Source organism: Cyrtonyx montezumae, unplaced genomic scaffold, assembly GCF_038088225.1.
Source record: "Cyrtonyx montezumae isolate F1298 unplaced genomic scaffold, pur_monq_1.0 scaffold_4, whole genome shotgun sequence".
NCBI lineage: Eukaryota > Metazoa > Chordata > Aves > Galliformes > Odontophoridae > Cyrtonyx > Cyrtonyx montezumae.
In genome coordinates this window covers 27,501,911-27,520,437 of record NW_027072045.1, presented here as the reverse complement: position 1 = coordinate 27,520,437, position 18,527 = coordinate 27,501,911, and the positions used below count along the sequence as shown (strand labels likewise).

The following is an 18,527-nucleotide window of genomic DNA, read 5'->3' as shown; positions in this document are numbered from 1 at the left end:
GTTACACAGTGAAAGTCTTTATAATTGCTAGCTGGCTCTCTAGACTGTGAGATCACCAACTTGACAAAATATTTCCAGCTCCTTTGTTCACTGTATTTTCCAGCTGAATAAGCCATTCAGAAAGGCACCACAAAGCAGAAGGTCTTTAGCCGAGACACTAGTGTGTGTCAAGAGCTGCCAGGCCTGCTCAAGCTTGACAAGATAGCACTAAAAAGCCCTCCATCAGCTGTTTTTTAAAGATTTGCTGGGTTTTTTGACAGAAGTTGCAGTATGCCAGCATCCATAGCACTTGCCAATTCAAACACTGTGCAGCTCTCTGGAAGCATCACTTAGATGCACATGTATCCACTTGCCAAAACTGCTGCATCCCTTCTTTAGCCACCCTTTCAGAGGAGTTTTACAGACATAGACTGGCCCTAATACTCTATTTTGTTCAAACTCAAAGTCAGTCTAGCCTACAAATAATATTTCTTAAATTAACTAGTGCTACATTCGTGAGTACCACTGCAGTTATTTCCAAGCAAAGAAGGAAAGTGCCGGGACATTAACGGCCTTCAGTTTTACAATGGTTTTACATCTCTGTGCTCACTGTAGCCCAGTAACAGCCACTCTTTGTGCTAGCACACAATACTGCAGCACTACCACGACTCCTAAACTTCACAGTAGTGCCTCGAAAGCACAGTTACAGATGCATCTCATGCTCTGTTTCTTGGGGCAGGGTTACACGACCCAGAGACAGTACCTCAGTTTTGTTTCAGTTATCTCCATTGCACTTTATTTTTTATTTCCCACGTGCACATGCATGACAAAGACTACAGTGAAAAGGAACAATCTGCATAAAGCCCGAACTACAGGGCCACCCTGTGTAGACACAGAAGGTGGTTACAAACTGGAAACCAGCAGTAATACTTTATTTCCAAAAGCCATTAGGTGAAATTTCACTGCCTTAGAATTTCTTTTTTCATCTGTCCAAACCTGCATACGGTCCAATTCCTTTGAATAAAATATTTCTGGAGGATATATACTTGTTAAAGAATGCATGAAAATGTATTTGCAACTAAGGGAAGAAGGGCTTTATAAGAATTCATTCATTCAGCTTGCTATACGTTACTGAACAGACAGACATGAGCAACTTAAAAGACAACTTCTGTTTAAATTACAGTACAGTTCATGTAAATCATTGCTGGTTTTACTAGACTATACAAAAATATTTCTTCATTCAGTCTGAAGAGCCTCTTAAGACAGACTTAAGTTCATTGCCCACTAGTTATAGATACACTAACATTTTATAATACATATACACACATGGTCTATACATGGGCATTCTTTGCCATGCCGAGCTAGAATCCTTAGTGTTCCAACTGAAGTAACGTACAAGATGAACCTATTTCCATTTCAAATTTTTGTGGGAGCTTTGACCTCAGAACTTCTCAAACAGAAACTGCCTTTACCCCTGAAATCAGCCCATTTCTCATCCAATTCATCACAAAAGCAGAAAAGACTCACTCCTGTTGAACCCTTAGCACTACAAATCACAGACAAGAAAAAATGTGGGATAGTTCCCACAAGGACTCAGTTACAAAGGCTGTTTAAGCAAAAAAAAAAAAACAACCCTGTGACTCAGTTGAAAGTACTTCATATTTACATAACTTCACATTAACTTCTAAGTTTTTCTTCACATTTGTAACCAAGGTGTAGATACAAGTAAATAACACACAGCACATACCATTTAATAGATAAATTCTGAAAACTTGAAGCCATATTTGTAAAAAGACACAGCCCCCAAAATACTTGTGTCTTTTCCCTTTTAGCTTTCTGGCTAAGTGTTTCTGTAGAATTTACGAAGTTGTTCCTTGTTTTAACAGGAAACCATTTCTTCAGAATGAATTTTATATGGACCAAGCAATTTTCACACAAGATAGTGATTCCCTCCACCTTATCAATACTCCAATGCCAAAGGAACTGGGAGGGGGTTATTATTAGAAGGTAATATCTATGCATTCCCTATTTCAGGTAGGCAGGCTTGAAGAGCTACATGCTAAGTAGTGAACAGTTACCATAGGAACCTTGATTTTATTCCTATCAAATTGGATAAAAGTAGAAAAAAAGACTAACTTGTTTCAGATATGCATAATGCCTACAATAATCTTTCCCTAATTGGGAAGGAACAGTTTCCATGAAATTAATATTACTGCTTATTAACAATAATTAATTGACTTCTACCCACTGCACCAAAGTATCTCTTCACCAGTTAACACAGTAACCAGACCTACACTTCTTTAAGATTTCAATCAGCCCAGAGTTACAGAGAGGAAGGGAAGTTTTCAAGCAAAGGTTATCAATACAGTTTCATTGTTCCTACTTCAAAACATTCATATTCACCTCCCTCCTCTTCGCTGGAGGTGGTGACTTGACTAGAAGCACTTGGCTTGAATCAAAATAAAGAAAGAACGAGCCACTTCCCTGCTACTTAACAACAGTGAACATCAGACTGAAAGACTAGAAATTTTACAGAAACAGGACACACTCAGCAGTGGGCATATCTGGCCACTGAAAAGGCCTCTAGGCTAGAAAAGGGCTTCCAGCTAGAAGGACCAATACAAGACAGAGTTCCTGCAGCTTACAGATTTCAACATTATTTGCAGATTTTACACTCCTATTTTCCACTCATAGCCAATGTGTTTCCAGTTTCTTGCTGTGGGGTTTTTTCTCCATGGCAAAGCAAGACAAAAACTGCCTGATCAGGTTCAGTTTTGTCATATCCACTTCTACTGGGAAGAAAAAAAAAAGACAAACAGACTGCAAAAGGTCCCTTTTCTATCCTCACAGCCTGCTGGATATAGATAAGAAAAGCCTTTCAGCAAGAAGGGGAAATAGTTTCAGCTTCTGTAACTCTTGAGGAGTTTGATCAAACCACAGCACACACCTCATTGCATCTTAGTTCTCTCACTTTTCCCAGAAATAGAACCAACCACTTACAGCACATTGAACATGGGAGCCCAAAGTTGACTGTTTGGATTTTGGTGGTGGTGCTTCTTTTTCAGTGTAGTGGGGCTTGTAGGCTTTTTCAGGGGAAGAAGGTGTAATGCTACAATGGGATGGAAAGTGCCAAGATAATAGCAGAATGGCAAAGTCTGCAGCCACAGTAAACGAGAATGAGCCCAAATGCAACAGCTGCAGAAATGAAGGAACAGCAGCTGCTTACCTTCAAAAGGCCTCAGGTACACAGGGATCTCCAGCAGGAGATGCCTCACCTCCACTGCCAACCCTGAAATGAGGTCTGGGAAGGGATGGATCCTGGTTCCACCCCTTCTGGTCACTCAGCTGCACTGCATGCACCTGAGCTCCCTGTGTTGGCCCTGCCCTCCCAGCAGGTGCTCAAATCACTGCTTCAGGCCATGGCTTACCGTTTCTGGTACAGAGGAGCACAAAAAACAAGTATTCTTCTGAATATCCCTACTGACATTAACAAGGACTCAGCAAATGTAGACAAAGATCTTACAATTTTTTTTTACCCAGTTAAAAAGTAAGAAAAAAATAGCTTCTGCAGTGTTCCAAAAGCTCCATTTTATCCAGGAGACCAAGAATAGTCCTGTGTCAAAATTTGGTGACCACATACAGCCCTGGCTCTAACACTAACAAAGCCTGAGGTTTCTCCCAAGGAATAAGCTACAGCAGAACTTATTTACAAATTGAGAGTGCTCATCAAACAAAGTCATCTACTCTGTACGTAGTATAGGGAACTTCATCACAAGACATCTCACATTAAAAAGAAATAACACCTAGATGACTGACATGTTATGTATCCTTTCATGTATTGCAAACCTCCAGGAAGCACAGTAACTCTTGAACTGTTATACCCCACATCAGAAATTAGTTCTAAATCAATGCATCTTCACAAATTTCTCTACAGCTTCCCTGTTTCTTGAATTATCTGCCCTGAAAAAAAAAATAAACCAAAATATTTGGTATAATTACACAAGGAAAACAGTTTCTACACTGAAGATCTGTATCTGAAATCCTGCTAAGATGAGTTATAACATCTTAATTTTGAAATAGGGTTGACTAGTCTATTTTTCTCCTTGCTTCCAAATACCTTTTCTCCAAATACCCATGGTATTTTGATTGCAATCTGGATTCTTGTTTTTATTTACAGGATTGAGCAGATCCAATAGTTATTCCATGCTATTTCACTATGATCTTTTTAATTCAGCTGCTCAAGTGAGTTTTATGTCCTGACCCCCTAGCTACCATCATAAATGTGGTTAACTGCTAGCAGAACAGAACTGTATGCATATTGGCATAACAGCAAAGCGTTACACTTAGCCAATTAACTCCAGCAACTTCAGGCCACGTCATTATATTTGTTGGTCCTATCCAAACTCCACAAATCTTTCAACAATTATGACCAGATAACATTCACAGCTTCCAGTAAAGGTATGACTTCCTGCAAGCAGTCAGCAGACGAGAGAAGCAATCTTGAAAAGTTATTTTTAAATGAAGAAGATACAGGTAACTCCTGAATCTCATCTTTCTCTTCCAGTAGACTGAAAAAAGTGAGTTTTAATTAGAATATGTAAAACATTATTGTATCTAAAAAAAAAGTATATTCTTCTTTCAAAGGCCCTTTCAAAAGCATTGGAGAAAAGTTCTCAATTTCTTCACCACTATTCTTCTCACTTTTAAAACTGGATTAATGCATCACTTACAATTAGATAAAGCTTCTTAAAACAATATAAAGTAATGTCATGGTTTTATGATTTTTGTTATATTACTGATGTTCTACATCATATCATGTAGCACATTGGGAGTTAAGGAGTTAATGCTCTAGCTGCATGGATGATCAATAGTTCTGGGTGTACCTATCTCAGAAGAGAAGAACTACATTCCCCAGAGGACTGTGTGATGCTTTTTATTTTTACATGTTTCCACTCAGAGAGAAAGATATTATATTGTGTTATTTTGCTTTCTGATATCTATTTAGTAAATTAGCTTTCCTCCTCAGATCGTTGCCGCTGTTTTGTTCCTAGGCCCACCTCCCTTCTCCTTTTAGTTTTCCCTTTCCCCCTTCCCTGGGGTGTGGGCCCATGGGTCCCCTGCCTCAATTGTAACAGTACCAGGTCAAACCGTCCCGCAAACCATTGACAAGCAAGTTGTTTTTCTTACCTATAGTAGAACAGGCCAGTCCAATAAAAGGTTGAAATAAAAGTCTAAAGAAATATACAGTTCCCTCTCTTCTGGCTTCTAGTTCATGCCCAAACAGTGCACACAGCTGTGCAGTCAGGAGGACCACTTTTATTCCCTTAAAGCTAGACAAAAGCAAAGACTGCTGAATCACAGTCCATCCACCTTGACACCTAGTCAAAATGGATGCAGTATATTGGCCCCCAGTTTTCTCATGATCACCCCATAGACTACATTCCAAGCATAGCAAGACATAGTTTCAAAGTCCTCTGGCAATAAGTCAAGTAAATTAGAACACTCCAGCCATCTGGTCCCTAATAGCAGCAAGCTGACCTACCTGTCTACACTGGAGATTAAGACAAATTCAGCTGGCTTGAGGCAAAGGAAATTCTGCTGTCCAAGTGAAATACACAACTAGGAAGCAAAAACCACATGGCAAACTGAAAATTTAGGTACCAAAACATTTTAGTCATGCTAGTAATGTCTACTAACTCTGTCCTGATAACAGGGCTGAGAGTTTGGATGCTTTATTTAGTTCCAAGATACATAACTTCATATAAAGGAAACAAAAGCATATCTTGAACTAAAGAATGTGAGACTTCACAGAATTATTCTCATTTCCAAATTAGAAACTCGTCTAAGTCAAATTAGAACTCCACTTCAACCTAATAACATAGTCAGCTCTGACCTTTGGGCATATCCAGAACTCAGCTGGAGGAATAAGACTAATTGTCCTCCAGAAACAACATTCACAGCTGAAGTAGCTACTTTTACCTTAGAAGGAAGTCTAAGAAAGGTTCCTCATACCAAACAGCACAGACTTGAAAAGCACATCCAGTTCTTTCTCACACACCCAGACCTGTGAATCATCAGCAAGTCTCATAGCACCTCTTATAAATCCTACTGCTGAAATACAAATAGATTAATTAGCACTGTCCTAAAAGATAACTTACAATACCATAGAGCTAAGTCATCTCCTTATTCAGATGCCCAACTTAACAGGAAACAACCACCACATACAATTACGCTGTTGGTACGTTTGCATGTTCTCTGACAACCCGCTAGTGCCAAAACATTATCCCAACACGCAGACAAGGAATTTGGCCGCTCCAAGTAACTAAGATGCATGGAAGGCAGGGAGGACAGGATGCATGCATTTAGTCAAACATATAAAGAAATCTCTTATTATCATCAACAGAGCCAGAAAATCTCACCACAGAATGTTTATAGATCACATCAAGGGAAAGAAATGTACTTTCCAGGTAGAGCAGAGCAATCCCAGAGAATATAGGTTCATAAGGTTGGAAAGGACCTACAAGATCATCTAGTCCAACCATCCTCCTATCACTATCCCTACCCAACTACTCAGTCAAATCCCTTAGCACCTCATCTAAATGCTTCTTGAACAGAATATGTACTTCTAATATAAGAAGACATAGAACTAGACAGACAGTCCCTAAACCAGCCCAAACTATAACTTCACAGAAGTGAAATACTTGATATTATGTGACTATTTTCCATGTTGGTTTTGATCATTTGTACCAGCTCTGCAAGTAATACAGCAGCAGATTATGAGCCACTTCGGTTGGAATCAACACAAATAATTTGTAAACTGTAACAAAGCATCTTTTATCAGTTATTTCTGTCAAGTGAATGTTTATTTTTAAAAAATCAGATAAAAGAATGTCTGGTCTGACATTGTTTCTGGATTAGATGGAAAAAAAATTAGGATGAGCAAACAACTCTAAGGTAGCAATCAAGTATTTAAAACAACAGAAGAAAACTGTAAAGCATCAACAGCACACAACAGCATATAACTGCTACCACTTAAAGCAGTAAGTGGTAACCACCTGTTCAAGTCTTTTTAGAAGCTTACTTTTCCAACACATTGTCCTTTTCTTCAGTTCAGTTGGTTAAGTTCAGACCAACTTCCTCAAAAAGAACTCTTTTGAGCAACCATCACACTGAAAGCAGAACACTGTAAATAAAAGATTTGGGGCCAGCTTGAAAAACAATTGGAAAGTAAAAGCTGGATCCCTCAAGCTTCCAAAATCTCTCATGTTTTACTTCCTACAATGCTATACTCTAACATGGTTAATTAATCAGCATCAACAATATTTTCAAGTAAAAGTCAAATGCAGGGAAGAGTTTTATGCCTCTTCCTCTTGCAGAGAGCTATCCAAGAGTCTTTCACAGCAATGGCTAAGCTATAGCTCTTCAAACAAATTACTGAACTGTTTCAGGGATACAGGACTCAAGAACAGTACAAACCTGCTTTAAAAATAATAGCAGGGTTACAAGTGAGCTTGCAATTGAGAGATGAAACAATATTCTATAGTTTAGTGTTGCAAAAATCTCCACCAAGCTGGGGGCAGAGGAAGAAAGCAATGAGATCAGAGGAATACATTCCTTCCTGTACTGCATGGGGGGCGGGCTGGGCTAACAGCCCAAGTGCCAGTGCAGTCAGCTCAGGGAGTTCAGGAATGCAGATTTTCTCCAGTATTAACTTAACAGAAGTAAATGAAGTGCTATACTGCCTGAAATTACCTTTTCAGAGAAAGTCAAGTCAAGTTGAAACCAGACAAATTCACTGATGCTCCCAACTTTACCCCTTGTTTTTGGTTTTTTTTTTTGAGAGAGGAAGAAAAAACCCTCTATTTTTAATTAAGTACAACCAAGAGTTAAGTAGTACTTAAGCTGCTATAGCCAACTAGGTGGTTTAGCAATTACTTCATAACTCTTTTTTGTCATTTTAGTCATGGCACACTAAATAAAACCAGACCTTTTCACTGCTATTCTGTGGTGAAGTTTGAGAGAAACTGCATTTGTTTAACCATTATTCAGCATGAGTGTTACATTTTACTAATTTATGCTTACTAACTTGTCCTCTCATCAAGAGCTTCATAAGTTATACAGAAGTTAAAGTCTTTATACTTGATACTAAAAATTATCCCCAAGTGTGTTTTGTATCCTTTCTATTAGGAAAAGGAAAAAAAAAAATCACTGCAGACTCAGCTGTAGGATATTTAAATCCATCCTTGCATATTGAATGTCTGAAATGGAAAACTTGGAAGAAATTTACAGAAAATGGGTTTAAAATTTAAAAGCAAGTTGATACCCCATGAAAAACAGCACCAGTGAGTCATCTTTCCAGTAACCTCTAATTGATACTTAAAGTAGCATTTTTATACTGATTACATTGCAGATAAATATTCAGCACCTCATACACTTAAATATTAACAACTACGTTAAGTAAATTTAAATAACTCCAGAGAAACATTGCATGTGACAAGACATCCATGAAGTTTTAATAGGGAGGTTTGAAATTCCAGCTTGTATATACTTAAAACTTAGCAATAACTGTTTCATTCAATTACATACTATTATATCTCATTAACAGGTTAATCATTCATTGAATATAAGCAAACATTTTGCTCCTACATAAGCAGTCCAATTGTTCAAAACAACTACAACTGTAGTCATCAGGAACAACATCAATCCAGCAACTTCTGACAAACCCTACAAGATATCTGGCTGTCACACATACTAAGAGCCAGTCTGGTTCAAGTCTCAGTTTCTACATCTGAAGAAATAACTACACAAGCAAAAACCCATATAAGAATGAAGTCCTATTAATGCCTCCCTCCTCAAATTGGGTTGCAATACACATTCTCTTTCTGAAGCAGAAAAGCCATGAAGTAGAGGAAGTAATACTACTAGAACAACTAATGTTCCATATGACAGCTTCTGACAGTAGCCCTTGACAGAAGGAGTCTTCAGACTTCTCTGCCACTTAAGAGCTAATGTTCAGAAAGTGGCTTGAGATTAGAATTAGTCAAGAAAGCTTGTGTGGACTTCCTGGCTTAGCCTTCAAAAAGTTTACCATCTCTGTGCACCTGCTCCTTACATTACAGAAGAACTACTCAATGAAAATTGCAGGAAGAAATACATAAGTACCTAAAAGATGGAAGAGAACTTGTTACTGTTTGCCATTACACAGTAACTTAGGGCAACACCCATATTTACCTAGTACAGGCCAAAGTGGTCCCCAGCAATTTGGGGTTACAGAAATAAGAACTTTCATGTTTTTTCTACATGCCCATCACCTGCTGTACATGCAAAGACTCTATTCCTAAATGACTCAGTTAAACTTAGTAGTGTTATACTTGACTATTTCTACACAGGAAGTAATAATGAAAATGCAGTCTGGTACTTTCAGAGCACCCATTAAACGACTAAAAATATGGTTCTTCTATCATCATAACTGATATAATACAAGCACTAATGAAAAAAATCACTGTACACTTTCAACCACATACACCAAGCTTTAAACACCACATCTCATTAGCAGATGGATACAGACCAAGGAGTCGAAGAAAGAAGGCACTGCACTGAGTCTGATGTTTTGGGAACCAGGAAGAGTTAGGAAACATCCACCCTTCTTAGACCTCATTTAAGGGCTCAATGTCGCTGAAGAAGGATCTCTTGAAGAACCCTCCTTTTGGAGTTCTTTCCCTGTGAGCCTCAATCCTTGGAGATGAGTGAGCGTTCATTTTCTTCCCTTTTCTAACATCTCGTTTGTTCAAGTCCCTTTGCCATTATATCCACATAGATTTGAATTTTGTGAGGAACACAATGGGCAGCAATAACAACAGAAACACTTCTGTACATACAACAGCAGCAAGATGCAGACCCAGGAAAATATGGGCCCACTGCTGAACAGGTGGTGACAAAACCAAGAAAGTTAAATACTCAATGTCATCTTCACCTCAACTTTTACTAAAAAAGTTTTACCTTCAGCAGTCCAAGATCCCTGAGACTTCAGAGCAAGGGAAACGTGTCTTGAGCATCAAGTGATCAGGTTACATCAACTCCAATGTGGGCGTAACCACTGATAGAAAATGTCATTTTATTAATACAGGGTTCTTCATAGGGATTCTAAGCCAATAACAAAGCATACAAGTTTTCTACAGTATTGTTCATTTCTGTCTTCTATTCCTTTTTTGAGAACCCTGACATAATCACCAGTTTCCCACCCTATCTACAAAGTAATGGTACTGGGAAAATGCTCTAACATCCTCTCTCACTGAAGAGAGCTACAAGGAGCATCACCAAACAATCAATACAAGCTGACAATTCCTGCAATCTAAAGTTTGGGGATTTACAGTGGTTTTCCCCCTCCTGCTCCTTCATTTTTTCCTTTCACCAGCCAGTATTGTTATTCATGGATCATTACTCAAAAGTAATTATTATGAAGCACCAGTATATTGTTTATTTAAGAAAAGTTTTCTTTCCAAGTGAGTTGTTCAACGTTTCCACAGAAAACCTTCTGGTCTCAGGATATAACCAAGCACAAGTCATACCTCAGCAGACTTGACTAATTAGGCAAAGCAAATAAAGCCAAGTTTTACCCCATGGACTGACTCTCTATTCAGTCTCCTCACATTCTTAATGTACTACGTTCTTAACTTACTACAGGGAAAAACTGGACCTATTTCCAAATATTACACATGAAGAATTTTCCCAATATTTGAGCTTACTAGTGAAACATTTTTTAACTGAAATGAAAATCCACCCTTTACTTGATCATTTCCATTCTCTATGCACCTAGTCATCTTACAATGTCTGCTGACACGCAGATATCTGTAACATCCACCCCTTTGTGTTGCATTTCCATTCATCTACACAAACTCTTAACTTAGACTTCAGTTCTCTCTTGCTGAATGAAGATAAAGCAAGAAATTACGCAATGAAACTGCTGTAACACATACTCTGACTATATGCAATTAATTTAGTGCATATTTTACTATATAGATTTGTTAGGGTCAGGGCTATCTAGTATGAATCCCTACTGTTACGTTCAAACATTAATGCCAGCAATGTTAACATTTTGCTAGAATTAAAAGCCATGTCTGCAGAGGCAGGCTCTGCACCAAGAAGCAGCATTTCTCACATGCAACTGAGAAAATCAAGGAACAGAATTTGCCACAGAAGGAAAAATCCAACCTCCTAGAGCTATGTTCAAAGTTTCATAGCCTCATTTGCCAGTCTGACTTGCTTTTATAGGGGGAGAAATAGCAGCAGAAAAGTGATATTACTAACAGCAGTAGTTTGTTTTTCTAACTTTTCACCTCAAATACAATGTCAGAAAGACTCAAAAAAAAAGTGGACAAACAAGCTTTGGAACAAGCCATTCAAGCTGTACAATACTGAAATGGGGGTTTAAAAGTTAAGTCTTAATTCTAGGTGAGGTTACTGCTAAATTTAAGCAGTACCCAGTGTCAAACCAGTCCACTCAGTCCTTTGTAAAAGTAATCAGCAGAAGTGTCATTTGTTGTTAAGAGTTCTAGCAGATGTGGAACCAAAGAAACAACCTAGTGCAATGGTGGTTGTTGCAAATGCTTTCTCAGGCACTTACCATGGCTAGCAGTTATATGGCATGTTTGCTTAACACCTCTTTAAAACTACTACTTGTTTTTTCTCTGCACAGTCCTCTTGAATATTCGTTTCATCAGTCCAGATTACAGCTATACTGGGAAGGTGAAAGACATGAAAATTACCCTCCCGAGTTTCTGAAGCTACACACTTCTGTTCTGTGTAAAACATACTGAACTATGTTTTATTGGGTTCATTCTTTTTATGAAAACTGCAGAGGAATTCATGCCTGCAGGCTGACAGAATCATGAGGAAAAGAAACATCCTCTCCTTCCAGAGCACAAAGAAGAAATGTAACAGAAGTTGCAGGAAGATAGGAACAAGAAGAAATCCCTGAGCCTTGATTCCTGGATTTAACCACTACTCTCACTGCTGAAACACACGCAGTAAAAAGCAAGCACTGAGTCTTCCTGAGTGTATTCCAGGAGAGGTGTACATCGTGTTGTTGGCATACGGAACTTTTTAGTCCAACCAACCACTTTATCTATCCACTGCTGAATAATACCCTCAGTTTTTATGTCCAAGAGTAAGCTGCATGTAATTACTAATGAAGGCATTCACTATCTCCATGCACATTTAAAGAAACAGAAGATTCCTTTTAGAACTGAAGAAAGAGACTGGTATAAATTAAGTCTCCAAATACATAAAAGAAAGATTTTTCCATTCAAATTAGAAACGGATTTATCGCTTACATAAAGATGATTCCTCACAGATAAAAGCAAGGAAGAAGTTACAAAGCACTTCTATTATTTCCAAGTTGCTTCATTTCTAATTCAAGGCTCTTTTCCCTTAGCCCACCCCCACGGACAGACCCTCACTGGTTTCATACACTCAGAACATACAGCCACTGTTACCACCATCTAGAGAAAACTAAGTCCTAAAGAAACTGCAGGTACACCAAAATGGAATGGCTCTTCTTCAAACATGAGCAGCTACATATTATATGCATTTAAAAAAGTAACACCCAAAAGTAATCACAGGCCTCCTGTACATGTACATACAACAGAAATACGCAATGAAAAGATTTATTCCCTCCTGAGATCTTCAGGATTCTTGTAGTATTCTTACCAACTTTGGCAATAAGTTTGGACTCAGTATAGTTCAGATGAGCTGCACTAACAACTCATTTTTTTCAGTATGAAGACAATACAATAGGAATACAATAAAATTGGCAGGGTGTGGGGAAGGAAAAACAACAAAAAAAGTTACTGCAGACCTTTAACAAAAAATACCTTACTGTTTTCTCCTTTCTATCCCTTTCTATCTAAGAAACTCTTACTCATGACTGACCTGACATGGTACCCGTTGTTGATGCAGAAAGATATCAGTAGTATTGCAGTATTATAAGCTTCCAAATCTCAGTAAATGAATAAAGACCCAAAGCATAAAGAATATATTTTTAAGTAATGCAATCCTTAACTGCTCAACAGACAGTAAAACAATTTTACTCCAAAGTTAATATAATAGAAATTGAATGCATGCAAATGTTACACAATATGTTACTCAAAATAGAAAAGAACAGCACACAACAGGATGGACAAAACATACAAGCTGCAACATCAATAAAGGGGAAATGCTGACCTTTCCAAATAGGTCTCTGTTCCAAACCATCTCAGACACTTCATTTGTGAACACAAATTCCTGATAAATCTTTAATTATGACCATTTCATGTCAGTGCCACTTTTCTCAGATGTACTGAACTCACTCAGTGTGAAAGACAGCAACACTGGTTAACAGTCAGACATTTGGTCTCAAGTAAAGCAAGTCAAATCTTGGATTACTGACCTAGTAAGACAGCTCTGCTTCTGTAAAGCCAACTCCTTCTTGAGCTACTGATACCACTCCTGCACTTAAGTTGTGTGTACTTAAGCCTCCTCACACATTCACCTCCATTACCCTAACATGCACAGAAATTGTTCCCCATCTTACAAACTCAGCTGCTTCATCTACGAGACCACTGAAGTTTGGCACAGCAGCAAGGGCTCTACTGTGAAGCAGCTCAGTCTGAAACACCAGAGACAAGTGACAAGTGTAGTCTATACCTTTAGCAGCAGAAAATCAGAATCTGTGCAAGGCAGTAAGAAAACAGAGCTTAAAATGGTAGAGTAGAACATGCTTCCCCTGTTTTGTGGTATTATAACATTACTCTGAAGATAGAATTGTTAAATCATTATTGGAAAGCAGTCATTTTTTCCCTCCACAAAATTGGGAAGTTATTTAGACAGTGTAAGAAAGATTCAAGTTTACTACATTGCCATTAGTCATCTTTGACAAAAGTTCCTTCTAGAAACAGATAAATTTGATTCATGTTTTACAGAAGAAATTAGAAAAACACTGAAGTACCATAAGGTTAATTTCCTTCACATGAAGCTTGATCACTCAAGATTTCATTTTACTGCCCACAAAACTTTAAGTATATTTGGCAAGCTCAAAATTATTCCCTGCCTACTGAGCCTGACTAATTTTTTTTCTCCAAACAATCCTGTCATTTTTGTGGTACATCTTTAGCTACAAGAAATACTAAGCCAAACCCCAATCCTTCCCTAAGAGACACACATCCACTCCAAATACCAGCCAATAAAAACATTAAGAACTCCAGTTAAAAGAAAAAACTGATTTAGCATATTACAGAGGATCTATCAAATTCCACTCCAACCTGGATACAGTACATTGTACTATCTGTACCTCAAGAATATCAACAAAACAAAGTTAGTGCATGCAGCTCCTTCTTCAAAGAAGGCATCATCTTATTTCTTAGCCCATTTTTCAGGGCAGCACATCTCCCAGGCCTCACACAAGTGAGAATCTCAGCTCTTCAAGCACTGCTACCAGCAGTTGCTTACTGATACAGTATATCACAGTGATTCAGTTTTGCACCTTCAAAACTGCGGATTCTGTACTGTATGTAGTAAGGCTGGTGAGCTGGAAAATGGTGTTGCTGTGTGAGACACGTTTTCACTGATAAACTGTAACCTCTGCTGGTCAGCGTTTACCATCCTGTATTATCTTTGATACTCACACTATGTGAATGAGCCTGAGCAGACAGCAAAGAACAAAGAAAGCTGCCAGCCATGTTACCATCTTGGTTGTACTAGCCATTTCTTCTTTGATGTCTCCTGTGAAGCCACTAGAAAACTAGCCATTAGTCAGCATGACAACTGACTGAATAAATATTTCTGCTTCTGTGGAACTGTAGTGTCACAGATTATCTCTACACTTAGGAATGAAGCACTGGAAGCACAGCTTTGGATAGGAAAAAGAACTTTACTTTTGTGTTTTTCTTAATGTACTCAAAGCCACATTCTACCAAACCAGGACATCTTTCTTTTAACCACCACTTCAGATTACACATCCACTGGCTTTTTGTGAATTAACACACTAATTGTACTCAACAGACTTTCCTCTTATTTAGCAGGCAGGCAAGGAAAGAAAATCAGAGGCTTCTGAAACAATGGCCCCAAATGAAAGATGATCTAGCATTAGCAGAAAGAAACTAATTCTATTTCTGGATTTCTGAAATAAGTTCTATTTTATGAGATTAAGCTTCCTTGTGGTGAGACATAAGAAAAATAAACAAAATCATACAATTCATTGAGACAGGCTAAGTTCAGAAGCAAAGTTACATGTGAAGCCTTCCTTTCAAGGAAAAACATGGCTGAACACCCATACAAACAGTGCATCTACTACAGCAGGTCACTGCTGCAGGCAGACCACTTTTCATCAGAACTCAGGAGCCTCAGCTAAAGCAGCACAAAAGTTCTGGAGCACACTCCATAGAAAGTCACAGAGTCATGGGACCAGAAGCAATAGTTGCACTGCAGAACCTCGAAGTAGAGAGCTAATACTGCACTGGAAGTACTGCAGGCTGAAATCTAATGAACACATCACTTGCATTGCTCATCTTGACAGCTCCTTATCCCCACAAGCCTCATGATTTGCATGCATTAATGAAAATATCAGTTAACGGTGATGCAGTATTTTAACCATATGCAAGTAGTATCGTCCAACTTAAAACTTTTTTGTTAACAAATAATGTTTCCTATGAACAATTTGAGATTTTTACAGGATTCATTGTAAGCATGAACTTCGTTATGTTTCAAAATGAATCCAGAGAATCTATAAACAAACCTAAAAGAAGTGCAACTATTACTAACTGTTAAAGCAACAGAGAAATACAGTGCTCCACTGCTCTTCATATCAAACAAGACACCCTTGCTTTGCAACAGTTTGCTACTCTTCTGATGTATAAAGTCACAGAAGTATTAACAGAAAACATTTCAAACACATTAGTCGTGTGCTTTTCAGACTAAAGCCTCCAGAATGCAAATGCTTGTAACTTGAGAAGATATGCTACATATTGCTGTCCTCGATAATCCCAGAGATTCTGCTTGATTTTGAACCACCGTCGCTTCCCACAAGCAGAGCAGCTATCACTGGAAGCGGTAGAGAACGGAGCAAGCAGCAGCAGCTCCCAGCTTCACCCTCTGGCCACAGCTCCGGGCTGCTCCGCTCAGCGCTGAGCACAGACAGCCGGCCTCCGTCCGCATATTTCACTGCCACAACCTTACTTTTATTTTTTCCTTTCCAGGAGAGAACTACACGAACTAAGTTTACGCTAATTAAGCCTTTCTGCGAAGTTTTTCCTAATATCCGGTCTGAACTCCCCCGGCACAACTCGAGGCCATTCACCCCCCGTCCCATCTGCGAGGCGCTTCAGCGGGCGGTGCGAGCAGCAGCAGTCGCGGCGCTGCAGCGCGGTGCCGCAGTTATCGGGGAGCGGAGCCGCCCCAGCCCCGCAGGCCCCGCGCCATCCCCGCTCCCGGCGCAGCGCAGCGCCGCCCCACGTGGAGAAGCGGGGCCGGGCCGGCCCTACTCACCCGCACCAGGTTGCTGACAGCGGCCTGCACGGCCGACACGGGGCCGGTGAGGTCCGGAATGGCTTTGCCGTCCACCTCTCCCTCCTCGTGCATGATGACCAGGTGGGAGATCTGCTGGGCCACGGGCTCCAAGATGCTCTCGATGGTGCGCGTGTGAAACACGGGCATGGCGGCGGCGGGGCGGGGGGGGCCGGGGCCCGAAGTCCGTGCAAAGTCCTAGCAAACTCTGTCGCCGCGGGCCGGCGCCCCGCAGGGGAAAGCCGCGACCTCTGCCGAGAGGGAAAAACTGGAAAGAAATGAAAAAACAACGGCGCCCCCAACTCCTCACCCCTCGGCGGGGTACGGCGGCACCGAGCAGCACAAGCGGGACTCGAACCCGCGATCCTCCCTACCTCCCCCCGGCGGCACCACCCTGCACTGGCGCCCCTCCTCAGCCAGGCGGCGGCTTTTCAGGCGCTACAACCACCCCCCCCTCGCGGCTCCCCGCCCCCGCTGCCGCCCTCGCCCAATGACCGCGCTCGGCCGCCGCTCCCAGTGGCGCGAGGCCGCGTCCGTCAGAATTCCAGCGCTTCCCGCCCCTCCGCCCCCAAGCTGCGCTGCGCGGTCGCTGGTTTCCCAGCGCTGCGGTGACGTCAGACATTCTGCTGTCCATATAAGGAGACGATTAAAGCCGCGGAGCTGGGATAGCGGCGGGGGGGTGGGATTCCTGTGCCCGGGTGTGGGGAGCGGCGCGCGCCGGGCGCGGTCCCAAACCGCTTCCGCAGCGCTGAGGAGAAGTTGTGGTCCACGTGTGCTTTGCAGCAGCAGCAGCTAGGCATTAGAAAAAGGAGGAAGGGCGCGTCACGGCGTGCTTTTAATCCCACGTCGTGTGAGTGCGCAGACCTCTTGCTTCGGTGTGACACTTGCACGTGTTGACTAAAGAAAGTCGGTTTCAGTTGTCTGTAACGTGTGACTGCACTGCAGGTACATCACTGGCATTCCCTGCCTCCTCTCACTGTTACTTCATATTTTTAAGCCACGTTTCAGCAAAATTACATGCAATTGACAGTAATACACGTAGCACTTTTTCTCAAGTACCTTCTTCACAATATTTTTTTCTTTTCAGAATTATGTTGCATTGACATCATACGAATCACAGCTTTGCAGCAGTTTTATGGTGAAGGCTGTTTTTTTTTTTGTTTTTTTTTAAACATTATTTACCTTTTGCACTGCATCTGTAATTATACGCTAACTACGTTGGTCCTGTGTGGTTTCTTCTCCACTTTATATGGTTTCATTAATTCTCGAGTTCCTAGTAAAATGATAAATACATTCAATCACAGTATTTTCTATGTTTTAAACTCAGGGTAGATATGTATGATTTTTTGTTTGTTTTTACTACTTCAAATATGGTGTTACACGTGCAAAGGTGGATTTCCATTGGGATTAAAAAGCATGCAAAATCTCCACACACTTGACATTTCAATATTGTTAAGGAGGGATGTCTATCAGAAACAGTATAGGGGTGAGTAGCATCCAAAATGTGATAAAAGGGTTAGACTGAAAAGATTAGCTTTGAAGACATTCTCTCCATTTGCATTGCAATTTTGTAAGAGCTCAGATGAGTCCAGTTAAACCCATTCCTGCAAAAAACTCAGTGTCAGCAGACTGTTCTACATACAAAAATCTTCATTGACTTTAAGGCCGTAGTATTTTTTAATCTTCGATGACTAATGAATAAATACTGACAAAATGGATTTTACTGAACTTAGAAATGTCATGGACGTGGTCTTACCTGCATTTCTTTATTTATTCTTACAAAGCTATGATGAGACTACGCAAGGAGGTGAATGTTACGTGCCTTGATTCAAAATGAGATGAAAGCATTGGGTATCTTCACTCTTATTTTCATTGAAGTTGAGTAAAGTAAGAAAATATGAATTTCTGTTCCATCCACTAAAAATAAAGTTTTCTAAATGCCTGTGATAATAATTCTACCTTTAGTAGAATTGTGGTAGAAAAGTAATTTTATCACCATTACTTTGGCTTAG

The 18,527-nt window shown here is 40.1% G+C and overlaps 1 protein-coding gene across 3 annotated transcripts in view; it reads right to left on the bottom strand.

Annotated features, from left to right (window-relative positions):
- VCL (vinculin) overlaps window positions 1-16,749 on the bottom strand; it is a 54,374-nt gene extending 37,625 nt beyond the window's left edge. For all 3 annotated transcript variants that reach the window (XM_065746497.1, XM_065746499.1, XM_065746500.1), the window contains exon 1: window positions 16,498-16,749. In XM_065746497.1, coding sequence (XP_065602569.1) covers window positions 16,498-16,665 — 168 coding nt within the window. In that variant the 5' untranslated portion in view covers window positions 16,666-16,749. The remainder of the gene's footprint in view (window positions 1-16,497) is intronic.
- Window positions 16,750-18,527: the final 1,778 nt, after the last annotated feature.